This window comes from Geotrypetes seraphini, chromosome 6, assembly GCF_902459505.1.
Source record: "Geotrypetes seraphini chromosome 6, aGeoSer1.1, whole genome shotgun sequence".
Lineage (NCBI taxonomy): Eukaryota > Metazoa > Chordata > Amphibia > Gymnophiona > Dermophiidae > Geotrypetes > Geotrypetes seraphini.
Genome location: NC_047089.1, coordinates 111094004 through 111114211, shown reverse-complemented (window position 1 = coordinate 111114211; position 20208 = coordinate 111094004). Strand labels below are relative to the sequence as shown.

Below are 20208 nucleotides of genomic sequence, written 5' to 3'. Positions count from 1 at the left end.
CCATAAGGTGTGTGGGCTTGAAAAAATCTGCGCACTGTGGGGTCGTTCACCAAATCACGGGTCCCACACCGACTGGATCATGGAGATTCACAAGATTAACAACATCTGTGACCACCTCAGTACCACTCAGCAAAAGCAGAGGAATCGAAAGAGTGTCCGCCGCAACAGTGGGCACTGCCATCTTACTCTCCAGAGCCCACACAGGAAAAAGCATGGCATGCTGGCGTAAAGTCACTATACGAGAAATTAGCAAGAGTCAAAAAAGTCAAAACATATACAAGATCTTTCTCATCACCTTGGTTCACAGAAATCCTGAGAGAACAGAAAAGGAAAGTCAGGAAAGCGGAAAAATCTGGTGCAAAACACACAACGCTGAGGACAAATCCACCTGGAAAAGCCTCTTGAAAGATTATAAACTAGCAACACACAAAACAAAAAAGGCATATTTCACAAACCTAATATCCAAAATCCCCAACAGATGAAAGGCCATCTTCTCACTGTCAAAAAACCTTTTCACCTCCTCCCAAGGACCACGCCACATCTAACAATCAAACTTAAGACAGTGAATCCACGCAAATTTCTTCCATGACAAGATATCAAAGATACGAGAATCCTTAGACTTAGAAGCCAAAGCTCTGCCAAGCATCCCAAATACTATACAAACCCAGTTCCTTGAAGACCCACCGTCTACACCCCGGATGGATGGAATCCCAAAGATACCAAACGAAATCTCGCTAAAATTCACATGCCACCGCAAATATAATCTGAATTACTACCACGTTCTCTAACAACAAAGATGCACCCACCTGCAAAGAAAAGCTATTTCACTTCCTAGTATATCTACACTGAAAATGCTGCAATTTAAACCAACCTATGACAACTAAGTCTGTATTTGTAAGTCTAAATGTTATATCTATACTGTAATTGCTGTCCATGCTGTAAAGTCTATGTCTCACTAAAATGTGTCCTACCCATAATATGAATGTACTCCTGTAACCTGTTCTGGGCTCCTTTGGGACGACAGGCTAAATAAATGACTAAATAAATAAAACAAGAGGAAAGATCCTGGTCCAGAAGAGGAGTCCCTGTGACTGGAACAGAAGCTGACAGAAGGGAAAAAGGCAGGAGACGAAGTCCCCCGCAGCAGAAGCTGATTTCTGCAGCTCAGATTTGGAATGCTTGGAAGACTTGTGAATTTTTTTCACTGGATTCACGCTTGCGTTTCACCAAAACGCTACCATCAAACTCCCCAGGGCCTCCAGATACCAATTTCGCGGGAGTTGGGGTAGAAGGCCTTTAAGAACCTCCCCGGAGATGGAAGGCACTGCATCCGGGCAAACCTTGTCCCCCTCGCGGGTCGTAGCGCATGTGGAATATGGCTGTGCATTTGATAGCCATCCACCATAAATGAGGCATGAATCCATCCCATCCTGTACTGGGGAGGTCATCTTTGAAGTTTTCTTGCCAAAACGAAGCCCAGAAGTATAAAAAATATACTTAAATTCAAATTGGGGAAAATCCAAGATGGCTACCACAGGTGACGATGTTGAAGAAAAACCACCCAGGAAAAGTACAGGAACCCTCAGAAAACGGCGATTTTGGGATTTTATAGGTGGGGAGGAGTAAGATGTGCAGGGAAACCACCCCAAAAACCCTTTTTAAAGCACCCTTCCCAAATCGCTGATTCAGGCTGTCAGCCTCTTACACTTACGGTACGTTAAGGGGAAGCAACCGGCGAGGGAGGAAGTGGGACCCTTGGATGATGGAGACAGAAAGGGAGTGGTAAAAGAGGAAAAGGAGATAGCTGACAGGTTAAACGAGTTCTTCACTTCAGTTTTCACGAGGGAAGACACAACCAACATTCCGGAACCGGAAGGGATCGTAAAAGGAGATCAGGATGAAAATCTGGTCCAACTAGAGGTGAGTAAGGTGGATGTCCTCAGGCAGATAGACAGGCTAAAGATCGACAAATCGCTGGGACCGGACGGCATTCACCCAAGGGTACTCAAGGAACTAAGGAACGAAATAGCTGAGCCACTTCGACAAATATGCAACCTATCCTTGAAAACAGGAGCGATTCCGGAAGACTGGAAAATAGCAAATGAAATAGCAAGGAAAATAGCAAGGGGAGACCCAGGAAACTACAGGCCGGTGAGCTTGACATCGGTCCCGGGAAAGATGATGGAAGCGCTGATCAAGGACAGTATCTGGAAACATATCGAAAGCACTGGACAGCTAAAGCCGAGCCAGCATGGCTTCTGCAAGGGCAGGTCATGTCTCACAAACTTATTATACTTCTTTGAAGGGGTAAACAGCCAGGTGGATAAAGGGGAATCTATAGACATTTACCTTGACTTCCAAAAAGCCTTCGGCAAGGTACCACACGAAAGACTGCTAAGGAAGATATGGAACCACGGGGTGCAAGGGGAGGTCCACAGATGGATCAAAAACTGGCTGGCGGACAGGAAACAGAGGGTTGGAGTAAAGGGCCATTACTCAGACTGGCAATGGGTCACGAGCGGAGTTCCGCAGGGGTCGGTGCTGGGACCGCTCCTGTTCAATATATTTATTAACGACCTGGAGGCAGGAACAAAATGTGAGGTTATTAAATTTGCGGATGACACCAAACTATGCAGCAGGGTTGAAAACATGGAGGACTGCAAAGATCTCCAAAAAGACCTGACAGCGCTGGAAGAGTGGGCCAAAAAGTGGCAAATGAGCTTTAACATAGGGAAATGCAAGGTCATGCATGTAGGGAAAAAGAACCCGATGTTTACTTACAAAATGGGGGGATCACCGCTAGGGGTGAGTAACCTTGAAAGAGACCTGGGAGTGATGGTAGACACATCATTGAAGGCGTCGGCGCAGTGCGCCACAGCCTCAAGGAAGCAAACAAAATGTTGGGCATCATTAAGAAGGGTATCACGTCCAGGACGAAGGAAATCATCCTGCCACTGTACCGTGCAATGGTGCGCCCGCACCTGGAGTACTGCATCCAGTACTGGTCGCCGTACCTCAAGAAGGACATGGTACTTGAGAGAGTCCAGAGAAGAGCAACTAAGCTAATAAAGGGTATGGAGGACCTCTCCCTGGAAAAGCAGAGACTTAGAGGAGACATGATAGAAACCTTCAAGATCATGAAGGGCATAGAAAGAGTAGAGAGGGACAGATTTTTTAAATTATGGGGAACCACAAGTACAAGGGGGCACTCAGAGAAATTGAAAGGGGGAAGGTTTAGAACAAACGCCAGGAAGTTCTTTTTCACCCAGAGGGTGGTGAATACATGGAACACGCTACCGGAGTATGTGATAAGCAGGAGCACGCTACAGGGCTTCAAAGAAGGTTTGGATAGATACCTGGAGGACAAAGGGATTGAGGGGTACAGATAGGAGTAGAGGTAAGTTATAGGGATAGGAGTAGAGGTAAGTTTTAGGGAGAGGATTAGAGGCAGTAGAAAAATTAGACAGGGGCACTGTTCGGGCAATTAGGCTTGATGGGCCGCCGCGGGTGTGGACCGCTGGGCAAGATGGACCTCTGGTCTGCCTCAGCGGAGGCAACTTCTTATGTTCTTATGCTCTTACATGTGCTGTATGATAGAAACTGCAGGCAAAGCTGAACACAGCAAACAGGGAGATCCTGAGCCTCAGGGAACTGGAAATCTGGATTTCAAGTCTTCTGACTGCCCCACCGCCAGACCACCACAGCCGGAGACCTCCGCCATCCATGGACATGCCGCACAGACGCCTGGTGGAGGGACGCAGTCTGGCTCCAATCCCAGTTGCGCCTCCATGGAACAGCTCAGTCTGCACTACATCCACTAGTGGACAGACCTGGGGTGAGCTAGCTCCCAAGAGAAGGACTCCAGAGCCACGATCTGATGTGCAAGTTGTCCAGGGGGCTTATTGCTGAGCAGGGAACCCCCCAGAAGCAGACATTTTCCAACAGTCTGCGATCTCCTACCAGAAGGATGTCCACGCAGGGGACCTCCACAGCATGAGGGTGAAACTGCAACCGAGAAGTACCGAAATTACTGAAAAATCACTAAAAGAAACACGAGCAGAAAAGATAAGCTCCTATAGCCAGTAGGAATTTAAGACTGAAAGTACAGATGGAGCATGCTCAATGGTAGAGTGTAAGAAGGATAGGGGTAAAAGTCTTCATATGTTTGAAGCTTCCTACAAATCCCTGGATAAACAACCCACTAGTCCTAGAATAAAGTGGGATTGTACAAAAAAAAATGGTTAAGCACAGTGACCATGTCAGGATGCCCTTAAATAAAAGAGGCATAAAAGAGTCCCTGAATTAGATGTGAAACTGGATGCAGGAAATTGTGGTAAATAGCAATCATTAAAATGCTATACCAAGAATATGATAACATATTAATTAAATATTTAATTTATTGATTTCTTTAATTCAATTCATATCCTAAAACTAATAAAATTTATTTCATCTACAATAAAATCTACAATAACATGTAATACAAAGTGCAAAGTGCTACTAATAACAAAATCATAGGCTGGGAAAAGCTACAGGTACTATCTAAAGCTTTAAAGTAGAGTCCATCAATCAATCTTCAAGGTTCTTAATGATGTTAAGTTTATGATGTTAGGATTAAGAGAGAACCTCAGAACTGATTAAGCATTTTTAATTGGATCATTAATATAAGGAACAACTGGCTTGATCAAGCCTACAGATTAGTACTCAAGCAGATATTGGGACTTTAATTGACTCATTATCAAGTTAAGTGAGCTTCATTGGGCCTGTATGGCTTCAAAACGTAACATCATTAAGAACCTTGAAGATTGATTGATGAACTATAAAGCTTTAGATAGTACCTGTAGCTTTTCCCAGCCTATGATTTTGTTATTAGTAGCACTTTGCACTTTGTAATACATGTTATTGTAGATTTTAAATGTAGATGAAATAAATTTTGTTAGTTTTTAGGATATGAATTGAATTAAAGAAATCAATAAATTAAATATTTAATTAATATTATGTTATGGTATTCATGGTATAGCATTTTAATGAATTGAATATCAGTAATTGACTATATTTACCCTACTTTGTATAGTTGTAAATAGCAATCACTCTGAAGAAGGCAAAATGACCAGAGGGAACAGTTATTTCAATATCTTTATTAGGAACATGTAATTTTATTTATTGAAAATTTTATTATATATATCTAAATAAGGAAGAAGGAAATTAATAGAAATGCATTACTGAAGGAAAACAAATCAATTTGCATTGGCACCAGAAAATATATTATCTGGGTCACATTAAAGGGAGATACAAAACCCTGAAAAATTAAAAGGAGAAGTATACCACAGTAAAGGCATCTAACTTGTGCTTTCTTTTTCTCTACCTTTTTTATCAGCTCTGTGTCAATTCACAAATACAGTATTATTTTTTTTAATATGTAAGTTAACATTTGCAAATTTCCAGAATGTTCCAAGCTTAATACTTACATTTTTAAATTTGGTCTCATTTCATAATGAAGTAGAAGTATTTATCATTTCAATTAGACAAACTAATCCCCTGTTTTACTAAACCATGGTAGAGGTTTCTACCATGGCCTGGAGTGCTAAATGCTCCGACGCTACTCTAATGCTCATAGAATTCTACCTCTACTGTGGCTTAGTAAAAGGGGATAAAATTGTAAAAAAACAAAACAAAACCTGCAACAACAAATAAAAAATAAGTTAGCTGTTTAGTCTTCTCAGAATGACAAAATATTTCACATTTCATAAAGTGTTTAAAGTTCTAGAATGGACTATTCTTACATTATCTACTATTAACATTTTGGTCCAATGCAATAATGATTTCTGAACATCTTCTGCAAACAAATTATATAACTGTCTTATAAAGTAAAAAAATATTCCAATTTTAAATCAGAGTACAGAAACACAAAACATTTATATAAAAACTGTTCCTGACCAAGACTTAATATACCGTATTTTTCACACCATAAGACACGCCTAGGTTTAGAGGAGGAAAACAAGAAAAAACCCCATTTTGAACCAAATTGAGTACTATTTAATAAAATATACCAGGCTCTGCACACAGCCCCCCCTAACTCTCTGCCACGGCTCTGTACCCTGTCCCCCCTCTGGTGGTCTAGTGGTAGGCCGGGACAGGGTACAGGGCCCCCTCTGGTACCTTTTTTTAATTCTGGTGGTCCACTCCAGAGCTGCATCGGCAGGAGCTTTCCACGCTCCTGCCTCTCCCTTGCTGGACGGCTTCATCCTCATCTCTTGTGGCCAGCGGCTTTTTGTGCGCCTGCCTGGCCCCATGCTGCTTCCTGAATGGCTGCTGTCAATTCTCACGAGACTCCATTCAGGAAGTGGCGCAGGGCCAGGCAGGAGCATGAAAAACTCACTCCTGTCTTCTAGCCGCTGGCCGCCAAGGGATGAGGAGGCAGCCATCCAGGGAGGGGCAGGAGCGAGGAAAGCTTCTATTGATACAGCGCTGGACCACCAGAATTTAAAAAAGGTACCATACAGACATTTCCACCCACTTTTTTTTTTTTGGGGGGGGGGAGGGGGGTGCGGAGGGGAAATGCATCTTATGGATTGAAAAATACAATATTTGTTTTTTTTCATTAAGGCTAAGAAAATTTGCCAGCACAAGAAATATACAACAAAAACAACACCAAGTAAAAAGGCTGTAAGATCTAAAATGCATCTGTTTTCATAGGTATTTCATACGCCCATCTGAATATCAGCATAGTTGTAGAAGTTGTCCACATCTTGAGAAGCTGATGTCTTCTTTTCTGACACAAAGACCTATTTCAATGAAATATAATTAATAACAAACTGCTATATCATAAAAGGCATACATCTGAAACAATTGTTGATCACCTTGCCCTTAATGAATGGAATTAACAGTGGTATTAACAGTGCAGAATTGGTATTAACAGTGCAGAATTGTCTTTGGTCCAATTGGGGTACTGTGTAAAGTAGTGCTCTTCCATGCAAAGGCTGGGAGCCAATGGCAAGCTCTGGAGACATCTGGAGAAGCTCCCATCATTAACATTCTGGGTTTTTATAACCTCTGCCTTTCTACCTAAGCTCACAACAGAAAGAGAGAAGTGGATGGGGGAAGAGCCATGGGCTAATTCACTAAAGTCGCTGGTAACTGACCTGATTCACTAAATAACCAACTGCATGTTTTTCCCCTCGATCGCCCATTTTCTGATCTGGCCATGCAAATTAGTAAAACCCCATGCACAATAGTCAAGTGATTGATTCACTTACATTGCTTGGCTATTTAGCATTGGGTTTTACTGATTCTAAAATCCGATTGCTGTAGACCTGTTGGCAACTGTGTTATGTCAGGTTTGCCTGCTTTTCTTTTTTTTTTTTTTCTTCAATGGCACAGATATTTTGCGTGTATTACACACACAAAATATCTATCCCACAAAAAAAGAGAGAAAAATCCTCCACTGCCGCCAACCCCTGACATCGTGCCTCCCCAATTGCGGCCACCCACCCAAACCTAAAACAAATGGCAGTAGGGATGCCCACTCCCTCCTGCCATGAAGGATCTCCATCCTCCCCTCCTCCCCCCCCGAAAAAAAAAATACCCCAGCAGGAGGGATGCTCATACCCTCCTGTCCGGAAAGACCTCCCCCCCCCCAAAGAAAAAGGCAGTTGGGATGCCCACTCCTTGCCCGGAAAGACCTCCCCTGTCCCCCTGAAGAAAAAGGCAGTTGGGATGCCCACTCCCTCCTGCCACCGGAGGTTCCTCTCCCCCCACCACCTCCAGACCCCATACCTTAAAGTTTGGAGCAGGAGGTACTGAAAACACCTCCTGCTCCTCCTGTTGTGACGACAGTGGGCCATGTGATGTGTGGGGAGGGGCCTAAGGCCCTGATTGACTCAGATGCCTTGGGCCCCTTCCAAGGGACTGAGGCATCTGAGTCAATCAAGGACTTCTTTAGGCTCCTTCTGTATCCCGGATACAGAGGGAGCCTAAGGGAGTCCATGATTGACTCAGACACCTAAGATCCTTCCAAAGGGGAGGTCCTGAGGCATCTGAGCCAATCAGGGCCTTAGGCCCCTCCCCTGTGTATCACATGATGCACCAGGGAGGGGCCTAAGGTCCGCATTGCAGACAGCAGCTGGTGGAGGAGCTGGAGGGACCCCTACTGCTCCCAAGGTACCGGGGAGGAGGGGGCTGTTGGAGGCCTCAAGTGGCAGGAGGGAGTGGGCAACCCTCCTGCCATTTTTTCTTGGTTCCGGGTGGGAGTGGGGAGCAGGAGCGTCCGGTGGCAGGAGGGAGTGGGCATCCGTCCTGCCATTTTTTGGGTTCCGGGTGGGAGTGGGGAGCAGGAGCGTCCGGTGGCAGGAGTGGGCATCTCTCCTGCCGTTTTTTTTTCCAGGGGGAGTGGGAACATCTACTGGAAGAAGGGAGTGGGCATCCCTGCTGTCATTTTTTCTTGATTCCGGAGAGGGGATGGGTGGGAATGTTCAGTGGCAGTAGGGAGTGGGAATCCCTCCTGCCATTTTTTTGGGTTCAAGGGGGGGGATGGCGATGGCATAGCATGGCACAGAAGCCCTAACAGCAGTGACAGGAGGCTGCTTTCCCGGTCACTGCTGTTAAAGCTGTACGTCAAGCTGATGGAAGGCCTCGTAGCTAAAGCCCTAACCTTATACCTAGAAAACCACAACTTACTCCACCCCACACAGTCTGGTTTCAGAACCAACTACAGCACTGAGACCCTATTAGGAACACTCATGGACACAGCTAGACAACACCTCAGTACAGGCAAGAAAATTCTGATCATACAACTAGACCTCTCTGCAGCCTTTGACCTGGTAGACCATGACATCCTCTTACAAACACTAAACTCCATAGGAATCTCAGTCAAAGTACTCTCATGGTTTAAAGGCTTCCTACAATCCAGAACCTACAGGTCTAAAACAATCAGAACCATGGTCCAACCCCTGCAGAATTCCCCAGGGATCACCTCTGTCATTATTCAACCTATACATAGCTTCCCTCAGCTCCTGCCTAGACAAACATGGCATAACCTCCTACAGCTATGCAGATGACATCACCATTCTCCTCCCCTTCGAATATACAGCACTCACCATGATAGGCACAACACACAGAACACTTGAAACAGTAGCAACATGGATGACAGAACACAAACTAAAACTTAACTCTGACAAAACAAACTTCATCCTAGAAAACAGCGAAACCCCAATCTTAACAAACCTAGTAATAAACTCGATCTCATACCCCTTTCAACCCATGCTAAAACTTCTTGGAGTACTGATTGACAGAGGCTTTACCATGCAACCACAAATCAACAAAATAATAAAAACATAATTCACAACTATGAGAAACCTAAGACAAATATGAAAATTCTTCGACAGGAAACAATTCCAACTTTTGGTACAATCTTTTATCCTTGGACTAATAGACTACTGCAACATACTATACCTCCCTTGCCCAGTGATCATGAAAAAGCAATTACAAACAATACAAAATACAGCCCTAAAACTCATCTATTCACTGAAAAAATACAACCACATCAAAGAGGCATACCACAACTCACACTGGCTCCCAATACAAGCAAGAGTACACTTCATATGCTATTGCCTACTATTCAAAGCTATAAACGGAGACAGCACAACCTACTGGAACAACCGATTAACTCAATCCACCTCAACCAGACACAGGAGAACCCACTCACTATTCATACACCCGCCAACCAAAAATGTCAAACGAAGAAAACTATATGACAACCTAATGGCCACCAGAGCAGCAAAACTAGACAGCCAACTCACCAATCAGCTGTCTTCAATCAGATTACAAAACCTTCAAAAAAGAAACAAAAATTCTACTCTTCAAAAAATACATAAAACCTATTTAACAAGACCAGATCCATCCCAAGCTCCACCTACTATACTGTCTCCTTATCAAATCTAAAATGTTCAAATTACCTACCATGTATTACCTAATTTCATGACAATTCTTATGTAATCCGCCTATATATCTTGTAACTTCACAACTCTTATGTAATTCGCCTTGAACTGCAAGGTAGTGGCGGAACAGAAATCACTAATGTAATGTAATGTTGCAATCGCTCACTGAGCGATTAAATTGGTTGGGTTTGCATGCAAATGATTTGCAACTCCGTGCAAATGATTTGCATGCAAACTTAATAGTGAATGGAGAATTGGCCAACAGCGATTGAGTTGCTGTCTTTAGTGAATCTAGTCCCATATGTTTTAAGAGCCATTTTAAAAAATACCAACCTTATGGTAAGGTTTTTTTGTGTGTGTGTTTAATCTCTATTGGCTTCACCAGAACATTCCATAACTTTAGAAATAATGTTAATAGCTAATAACACTGCACAACAAATTTTAACTTTTTTTCTGGGGCAAGAAGAAAATGAGGTTTACTTTATAGAATTTGACCTCCTGTGTATGAAAATAGCCTCAGTTTTCTCTTATCATGTATAGTTTTTGAGCAAATCACAAATATTTTATAGCATGAGAAGTTATAATGTAAAGCATAGTGCCGATTTAAGAGTTCTTATAAATATTATTTTCTAGAATTGTTTGTTGTTGAAGTTCATTTATAAATGAGATTAGGAGCATCTCTAATTAATGTCTCACAATAGTCAGCCAGCATTGATGAATTCCATTTGTCCTGATATCTTTCTCCATTGTTGAAATGTCCTAGTGAAACCTTCCCAGTGCTCATCTAATACAGTGTTCTTCAATTGCCAGTCCGTGGACCGGTGCCGGTCTGCTGAAATTTCCAGCCAGTCCACAGGGCCGGCACATGCATCGGGCTCGAGACAGTGTTCTTAGCCGCTGGTCCCATTATCTTTGGGCCGGTTCCCTCTTCCTCAGTGCTGCAGTGCACAAAGCCGTGGGCAGAGGCTCCTACGTGTGTCCTGAGCCTTCTCTCTGACGTCGCAACAGATCCTCTTCCCACGAGTGAAAAGGACGCCGTGATTGCACAACCCCGGAGAGATACCTGAATTAGAGGTGTTAAACTTGTGGGAACCAGTTACTGCCCAGGACTGCAGCGCTCAGTAACATCTTGAGCCGGAGCGTCGGGAGCTGAACCTCTGCGGGCACCTGTAGAGACGGACACCCTGATGTCACGTGGGTCCTCTTCCCACAAGTGAAAAGGATGCTGCGATTGCGGCGTGTGGCCGCAGGGTGTGGCCAAAGGGGCATGCCCTAAGGGGCATGTTTTGCCCCTTGGGAGCCCCTTGGAGACACGGGGACACTAATTGTATGTATTAAAGTTTGATTTACTATGAGGAAAAGAAAGGAGAAAGCAAAAGTGTCTACGCCTATATTACCTGGACCCATAGATAGACACCGTGTTTCTACAAGTGTCCTTGGTCAAAGTCAGGGAGCTGATTCGCTATCTGGGGCGTCTCTTAGTCCCCCAGGAAGAACTCCACCGCCTCCACCAAATATTCCTGTAAGTTTGGAGCCCAAGCCTGGCTCCAGTTCTCAACTGGTGGAAGTATCAGTGCAACAGGTTTCATCCTCATTAATTTATGGGGCAATACCTAAAGCCTTATCTTTTCAAGATGAGGCTTTATTTGCAAGAGACTCCCCAGTAGAGTCACAGGAAGTTACTCTTAAGGATTTATGGCAAATTAATACAGAATGGAGGGGTTATTAAAGTCAGTGGTGACTCAGAATGTAAAATTTTCACAAGAGGTGATTGAGAAGTTGGAAAATGTTGATTCAAATTTGAAGACTATGGAAAAAGGTATTAGAATAACAGAGTCTCATGTGGTTACACTGCAAGCAGTGTCTTTAACAGCTGTTAGAGATTCTCATATTATTCATATGAAATTTGAGAAAATGGAAAATATTCAGAGGGCAAAGAATCTACGACTAGTTAATTTTCCCAAAACTCAACTGTTATCGCCAGAAATATTGATTCGGAAATATTTTAAAGAAGTATTGGGGATGGCTGACGTAGAGAAATTGCCCATAACAAATTTATATTATATTCCTCAGAGAAAGAAAATTCCTGCAGATTTGGGTGTAGATCAGTTGGAACAAATTGATTTTGATTTAACTGGTTTCCTAGAGGATTCACAAGATACAATCCAGACTAGATCCACCCTATTGATAACATGTGCAAGAGAGATAGATAAATCTTTAATTATGAAAGCTTATTTTCAGAATAAGCAATCAAAATTTTGTGGAGATAAAGTATTGATTTTTCCAGATGTGGCCCAAGCCACACAATTGAGAAGGAAAGCTTTTTTAGCTTTGAAATCAAGGTTGTTGGCTTTAGGGGCTACATTCTATCTAAAGTTTCCATGTAAATGCTTAATTAAATTTAAAGAAACTGATTATGTATATTGGGACTCTGTTCAGTTGGAACAATTTTTACAACTTCATGTGACACCATGTGAATTAATATTTGGAGTTTCAGATGTATAAAGCACCGTTAACGATTGATTCTTATCATGATTATTTGAATGTTTCGTTTAGTTAACATCAGGATATTTTCTCTCAATTATGAGGACTTGAGGAGTTATTGAAATATACTATTTAAGACTATATTACTTTTTTTGTAACTTTCCTTTTCTTTATTATTTGTATAAATGATAATTTTGAAAATTTGATTAAAAAAACACCAAAAAAAACCCCTGCGAGCCTGCACTGCAGGGAAGGCGGCAGAGAACAGAAGAGTCAGGGCCAGTGAGTTTTTAGCCTTTTAAAGAGGCTGCTGCTGCTGCCGGGGATCGCCTTTCAAGATAACTGATGGTAGGTAGCTCGAGAGTCGGGCCCCCCCCCAAAAAAAATATGCAGCAAAAATGAACATGAACGCATGTGCAGATCATCTACAAGGAAAACAGATGGTCTGCAAATGCGTCTGGATCGCACACTAGCGATTCGTGTTGGCGGATGGGGCATTCCTCTGATCACCCACATTAGAATATTATTGCTTGCAGAATCCATTTCACCTGCCCGGATCAGACACGGATTGGTCACGATTGGGCAGGTTAGTGAATCTAGCCCTTAGTTTTTGGTCCCGTATTTGCATGGGGTTATCTGTGTTCTGGTAGGAATGAATATTAAGAAGCATACAGTGTGCTTTGTGTAGTTTAATTTTGTGGTTAACCATTATGTGTTTTTAATACAATTATATTGTGTGTGTATATATATGAAAAATGAATGGAAAAAATGGTGTTACAATTAGTACTATTATGGGGGGCGGGGGTCTGGGGCGGAGATTGGATGAAGATGGGCGGGGTCTGGCTCATGACTTAGCCCAGTGTTCTTCAACTGCCAGTCTGCAGACTGGTGCCGGTCCACAAAATAATTATTTTATTTTTACCGGTCCATAGTCAGGGACCACTGCACAGGTGATAGGCCTGATGGGCCGCTGCGGGAGCGGACCGCTGGGCGGGATGGACCTCTGGTCTGACCCAGCGGAGGCAACTTCTTATGTTCTTATAGGTGTCAAAAGGTTGAAGAACACAAGTCTTCCTAGATTCAATCAACCCTTACTTCAATGAAATGCCTGAACATAAAGTTATGTCTCCAATAACTTCTTGAAACTAAGCACATTCTCAAGTTTCAAGCAATTCTGAAGCAATGCAAGTTTTCAGGAACAGCATTCAATAAAATTGAACCAGCAACAGAGAGAGAAGATTTAGCTGTATTCACATAATGCACATTACACCCCTTATTCTAACATCCTACAGCATACGTTTCTCAGATCTCATTGTACGCTCCGGCTTGTAAATCTAAAATTTCACTAAAATAACTGGGGAGTTTACCATATATATACCCAGTTAAACCAATTTCAAAATCTTATAATGAATACAAAATTGCACTGGAATTCAATGCGATTTCTTCAATATAGGGATAATGTGATAAAAACATGATACTTTGCTTTGACTTCTTGTTAACCCTAACTGTTCTTGACCCACTCCACTCAGGCTTTCGCCCACTACACTCTATGGAAACTGCCCTCACTAAAGTCTCCAACAACTTGTCCCTGACCAGATTCTATCCTCATCCTTCTCGATCTATCCGCTGCTTTTGACATAGTAGAACACCACATTCTCCTCACTTGGATTACAGACTTCTGTTCTTTCTTGGTTCTACTCTTATCTCTCACACCACACTTTTAGTGTATACTATGGTGGATTCTCCTCTACTATTATCCCGCTATCAGTCGGGGTAGCCCTGGGACCCATTTCTCTTCTCCATCTATACTCATTCCCTTGGCAGTTTGATCTCCTCCCATGATTTTCAATACCACCTCTATGCTGACGACTCCCAGATCTACTTCTCCACACCAGAAATCTCTACGGATAGATAGTCAGGCCTATGTCTCAGACTGTCTGTCCAACATATCCCAACGCCATCTAAAGCTGAATATGGCCAAGAATGAGTTACTTGTCCTTCTGCTTAAATCCACCCTTTATTTCAGTGGATTGTGTTTTCATCTTCCCTGTCCTGTCAGCTTGCAACATTGGTGTCAACTTTGACTCCCTCTCTGCACAAATCCAGCAGATCACTAAAACCTGTTGCTTTTTTATAATAAAAATCTGACCCTTCATCTCAAAGCACACTACCAAAACCCTTATCACCTCTCACCTCGAATACTGCAACTTACTTCTCAAAGGTCTTCCTTGTAACCGTTGCATAACTTCTGTTCTGCCAGTCACTATACCTATATCCTCTCCTCAAACCACTCCATTGGCTCCACATCCATTGGCACATACAGTCAAACTCCTCTTACTAATTTACTAATGAATACATTCTGCAACTCAATATCTCTCCTATATTCACTGGGAACTCAGTTCATCGGGTACGTTCTCCTATCATAGAAACAGAGTATGACGGCAGAAAAGGGCTGGCGGCCTAACAAGTCTGTCCACTCAAGAACCCTCCCTCATCAAGTCTGACCTCCCTCAACAAGTCTGCCCACTCAATAGTCCCCTCTCAAGAGTCCTCCCTCCCATGAGAATCTATCTTACAAGCATAACTCTGTAGCGACCCCACTTGTTTGTCCCATCGTCTCTTGAAGTCGAGCATGCTACTGGCCTCGATCACCTGGCGTGGTAGATCATTCCATCGATCAATCACCCTTTTGGTGAAGAAGTATTTCCTAGTGTCTCCATGAAATCTTCCTCCTTTAAGTTTTAGCGGATGCCATCTTGTCACTGTGGGACCCTTAAGAAAAAAGATTTCTTCCTCCACTTCAATGCGGCCCATGATGTATTTGAATGTTTCTATCATGTCCCCTCTTTCTCTGCGCTCGAGAGAATATAAGCACAGTCTAGTCAGACGTTCTTCATATGGGAGATCCTTAAGTCCTGAGACCATCCTAGTGGCCATTCTCTGAATCGACTCCATCCTCTTCACATCCTTTTGATAATGCGGCCTCTAGAACTGGACACAGAACTCCAGGTGTGGTCTCACCATGTATAACGGCAGTATGACTTCAGGCTTTCGGCTGATAAAGCTCCTTCTGATACAACCCAGCATTTGTCTAGCCTTTGCTGAAACTTTCTCCACCTGATTTGCAGCTTTCATGTCTTCTCGGATCAGTACTCCCAAGTCCCTTTCTGCAGTAGTTCTTGTTATGTTTTCACCATTCAAGGTGTATGTTCTGCATGGATTTCCACTTCCAAGATGCATTACTTTACATTTTTTGGCATTAAAGTTTAGTTGCCAAGTACTGGACCATTGTTGCAGTAAAAGTAGGTCCTGCTCCATAGTGTTGGGCCTGGTTGCGCTGTCAGGTTCTGTTGCCCTGGCCACAATGTTGCATAGTTTAGCGTCATCGGCAAATAATGTAATTTTGCCTTGAAGTCCCTGAGTCAGGTCCTTAACTTTAAGGGCACTGACTTCGAGAGCATGGGAAATTTTGTCTATGAGGCGCTGCAAACCCAAGACACAACAGATGATGTGGAGGTCATGTGGTCAGCTTTAAAATCTACCCTACAGGAGGCAACCAACCTTTTTATAAGGTCTGTGAGTAAACGGCGGAGAAATAACAAACCCCAATGGTTCTCTGCAGAGATCTCAGAACTCATAAAACAGAAGAAAAGAGCATTTGTATCCCACAAACTATCACATTGACCAGAAGACAAAGAAGCTTATCTAGAAAAATCTAGAACTGTCAAAACGGCGGTCAGATACGCCAAACTCAGGATGGAAGAAGATTTAGCTAGGAATATTAAAAAAGGGGATAAATCCTTCTTCAGGTATGTTAGTGATAGAAAGAGGAATACAGACGGGATAGTGCGCTTAAGGAAACCTGACGGCAACTTTGCAGAATCGGACCCTGATAAAGCCGACCTACTGAACAAATACTTCTGCTCAGTATTTACCTGTGAGGCACCAGGATCCGGCCCACAGCTGCAAACAAGAGAGAGCTCAGAAGACCCGTTCAGGAATTTTGAATTTTCCACCAGCAGCATCTACCAAGAATTATCAAGGCTCAAAGTGCATAAAGCCATGGGACCAGATAATTTGCACCCCAGAGTGCTTAGGGAATTGAGAGATGTCCTGGCAGAACCATTAGCCGCGCTCTTCAATCTTTCCCTGGGCACGGGAAAAGTTCCACTAGACTGGAAAACAGCTAATGTCATTCCGCTCCACAAAAAGGGATGCAGGTTAGACACTGCAAATTACAGACCGGTAAGTCTCACATCAATAGTGTGCAAGCTTATGGAAACATTGATTAAACACAAATTAGACACGGTTATGGATGACGAGAGACTGAGGGATCCACACCAGCATGGATTTACTAAGGGGAGATCCTGCCAATCCAACTTGATCAGCTTCTTCGACGGGGTAACAAAAGAACTGGATAAAGGAGAGTCCCTGGATGTGTTGTATCTGGACTTCAGCAAGGCTTTTGACAGCGTCCCACACTGTAGACTTTTGAACAAGATGAGTTCATTAGGGCTAGGAGAAATATTAACTGCATGGGTTAAAGACTGGCTCAGTGGTAGACATCAGAGGGTGGTGGTAAACGGTACCCCCTCTGAAAAGTCGGAAGTGCACAGTGGAGTACCGCAGGGCTCGGTCCTGGGCCCAATCCTTTTTAATATCTTCATACAAGATCTGCCTCAGGGACTTCGAGGGAAAATTGCATTATTTGCCGATGATGCTAAATTGTGCAACATAGTGAGCGGAGATACCAACATAGTGAGCGGAGATACCAACATAGTGAGCGGAGATACCATGCCCGACGCTATGACACAGGACATACTTGTTCTGGAACACTGGTCTACTCTATGGCAGCTGAATTTCAATGCCAAAAAGTGTAAGATAATGCACCTTGGTGGCAGAAACCCATGCAGAACCTACACTCTGAATGGTGAGACCTTAACCAGAACTGTGGCAGAATGAGACCTGGGAGTAATCATTAGTGAAGATATGAAGGCAGAGAAAGCCTCATCTAAAGCTAGACAAATGCTGGGTTGCATCCGGAGAAGCTTTGTCAGCCGAAGGCCCGAGGTGGTGATGCCGCTGTACAGGTCCATGGTGAGACCACATCTGGAGTACTGTGTACAGTTTTGGAGGCCACACTATCGGAAGGATGTGCTAAGAATGGAATCGGTTCAACAATTGGCCACAAAGATGGTCTCAGGGCTCAAGGATGTCCCTTATGAAGAACGACTTGGTAGGTTGCACCTTTACTCTCTCGAGGAACGCAGAGAGAGGGGTGACATGATAGAGACGTTCAAATACGTTACTGGCCGCATTGAGGTGGAAGAAGATATCTTCTTCCTTACAGGCCCTACGGCGATAAAGGGGCATCTGCTGAAAATCAGGGGAGGGAGATTCCATGGTGACACTAGGAAGTACTTCTTCACCGAAAGAGTGGTCGACCGTTGGAATAATCTTCCACTTCAGGTAGTTGAGGCCAGTAACGTGACTGATTTTAAGATCAAATGGGATCAACACGTGGGCTCACTTCAAAGAGGAACTTAGAGGGGAGGGTTATTTGAGTGGGCAGACTTGTTGGGCCGTAGGCCCTTTTCTGCTATCATATTCTATGTTTCTATGTTATAAAGATGTTAAACTGCATCGGGTCCAAGACCGAGCCCTGTGGCACTCCGCTGGTCACTTTGACTTTTTTGAAGGAATACTATTTACCATCACCCTTTGTAGCCTGCCGCTAAGCCAGTCTTTTACCCATGCTGTCAGTGTTTCTCCTAGTCCTAACGTGTTCATTTTGTTCAATAACCTACGGTGTGGGACACTATCAAAAGCCTTATTGAAGTCTAAATACATGATGTCCAGGGAGTCGCCCCCATCCAGTTTATTTGTTACCCAGTACCCTTCTCCACTAATGCCAACTCCAGACTCTGTTCCTTCTCTCTTGCTGCGCCTTATGCCTGAAACAGACTCCTTGAATCATTACGTCAAGCACCGTCACTGGCTGTATTCAAATCCAGGCTCAAGACCCACTTCCTTGAGGTTGCTTTCAACTTCTAACCCCCACTCACTGTTAGGCATTCATACCTGATGAACTCCTCACCCCCCCGATGTTTGTCTGTTAAGCAGATTGTAAGCTCTTCTGAGCAGGGACCGTGTTTTCAATGTTCTAATATACAGTGCTGCTTAGGTCTAGCAGTGCTATAGAAATGATAAGTAGTAGTAGTAGGTATTATCCTTAGACAAGCAGGCAGCATATTCTCATATGTGGGTGACATCATCCATGGAGCCAGGTACAGACAGTGGTAAAATATACTTTAAGCTTTAGCAAAGCTTTGAGTCTTCCTGCACCACGCATGCACCTTCCCGCCCAATGCCAGCTCAAGAGGTCATCAGTTTTTCATTTTCAATGGAGTGAAAATGTATCATTCCCTCGAGTTGCCTTCTGGCTTAAATTTTCTTCATATTTTAGTTATTTTTCCTTTCATCTTATTTTCTTTAAAACAAATTAAGTTTTGGTGAACAGGCCAGGGCTTTCGACTATTATAAAGCCTTTGCCCCTGCCTACAGTGTTGACGGCTTTTCAGCCTTCTTTTCACTCCACCTCGGTACCGTCCTCTCCTGCTTGCTCTGAGTCCGGGACTAAAAGAAAAACAGGGGGAACAACAAACAAACTACCCGCTGTTTTTCTTCTTCTCAATATATATATATTTTCTTTTAGGAAAACTTAGGCCTAGAGATGGATTTACAGCAACTTGGACTTCTCTGTAGTATCCACTCCTATCGGTACCTGTGGATATAGACATCAAATAGAATCATGGCATATCTAGCATCAAGTCTCTTCATGCATGCTTCTAATTGGCACCATTGTCTATGAGGCAGGTTGTCATTTCTGAAGCGCATAGTCTATTGAGGCAACCACGCTTCAACACCTGCTGCACCTTTGGTACCAGCTACTAGCATCCAGTACTGGTGCATCCTCTTCATACATCGAGATCTCCCCCAGCGTCGTGGGAATTCCCAGCATCGAGTCTCTCGATTTTTGCCTTTCATTGATGCCATCATTTCTCAATGCAGACTGTCATTTCTGCTCTTCAGGTATCAACACTTCGACACCCTGCTGCACATAGGGTACCAACTATAGGTTATATGATACTGGTGCATCTCTTCACTTAGTTAAATGTCGGAAGACTTTGTGATGCATTGAGTTAGCCTCAACAGCATTGACAAGCACTGACAGATGAGCCAACGGTACTGGTGCGCTTCTTCTGAGTTCAACTGAAGGAGTTCTTCAGGAGGATATCAGTGACATTTTCAAGTTGCATGCAGCACCGATGCTAACAAAGAATCCTTTGATACCGGTCCATGTCGAACATAGCACATAAAAGCCTGAAGGTACCGACTCTAGTTTTTTCATCAATGACCATCGAGATTTCATACCAATAAGAATCACGGTACCAATTCTACCCCCTTGCTGACATTGGTCCAGTCATAGGTGTCAGAAGGGGGGGGTTCCACAGGGGCCATGTTCTCCCCCAAAATTACATTACATTACATTAGATATTTCTATTCCGCCATTACCTTGCGGTTCAAGCGGATTACAAAAGATTTATAAATGGGGGTTACAATGGAAGAACAATTGTCATTTCTAGAGTTGTAAAGAGTAGATCATTTGTCATTTCTAGAGTTAAGAGTAGGTGAAGTTAGGACTGTTTCAGGAATTTCTTGAAGAGTATAGTTTTTATTTCTTTTCTGAAAATCTTGTAGTCTGAGGTGGCTATCAATAGGTTGGAGATTT

The 20208-nt window shown here is 43.3% G+C and overlaps 1 protein-coding gene across 1 annotated transcript in view; it reads right to left on the bottom strand.

Moving 5' to 3' along the window:
* Positions 1-5117: 5117 nt before the first annotated feature.
* Positions 5118-20208, bottom strand: part of RP2 (RP2 activator of ARL3 GTPase) — a 275208-nt gene continuing 260117 nt past the window's right edge. The window contains 1 exon segment of the mRNA XM_033947687.1: positions 5118-6782. Within this exon segment, the coding sequence (XP_033803578.1) occupies positions 6699-6782 (84 nt within the window). The 3' untranslated portion in view covers positions 5118-6698.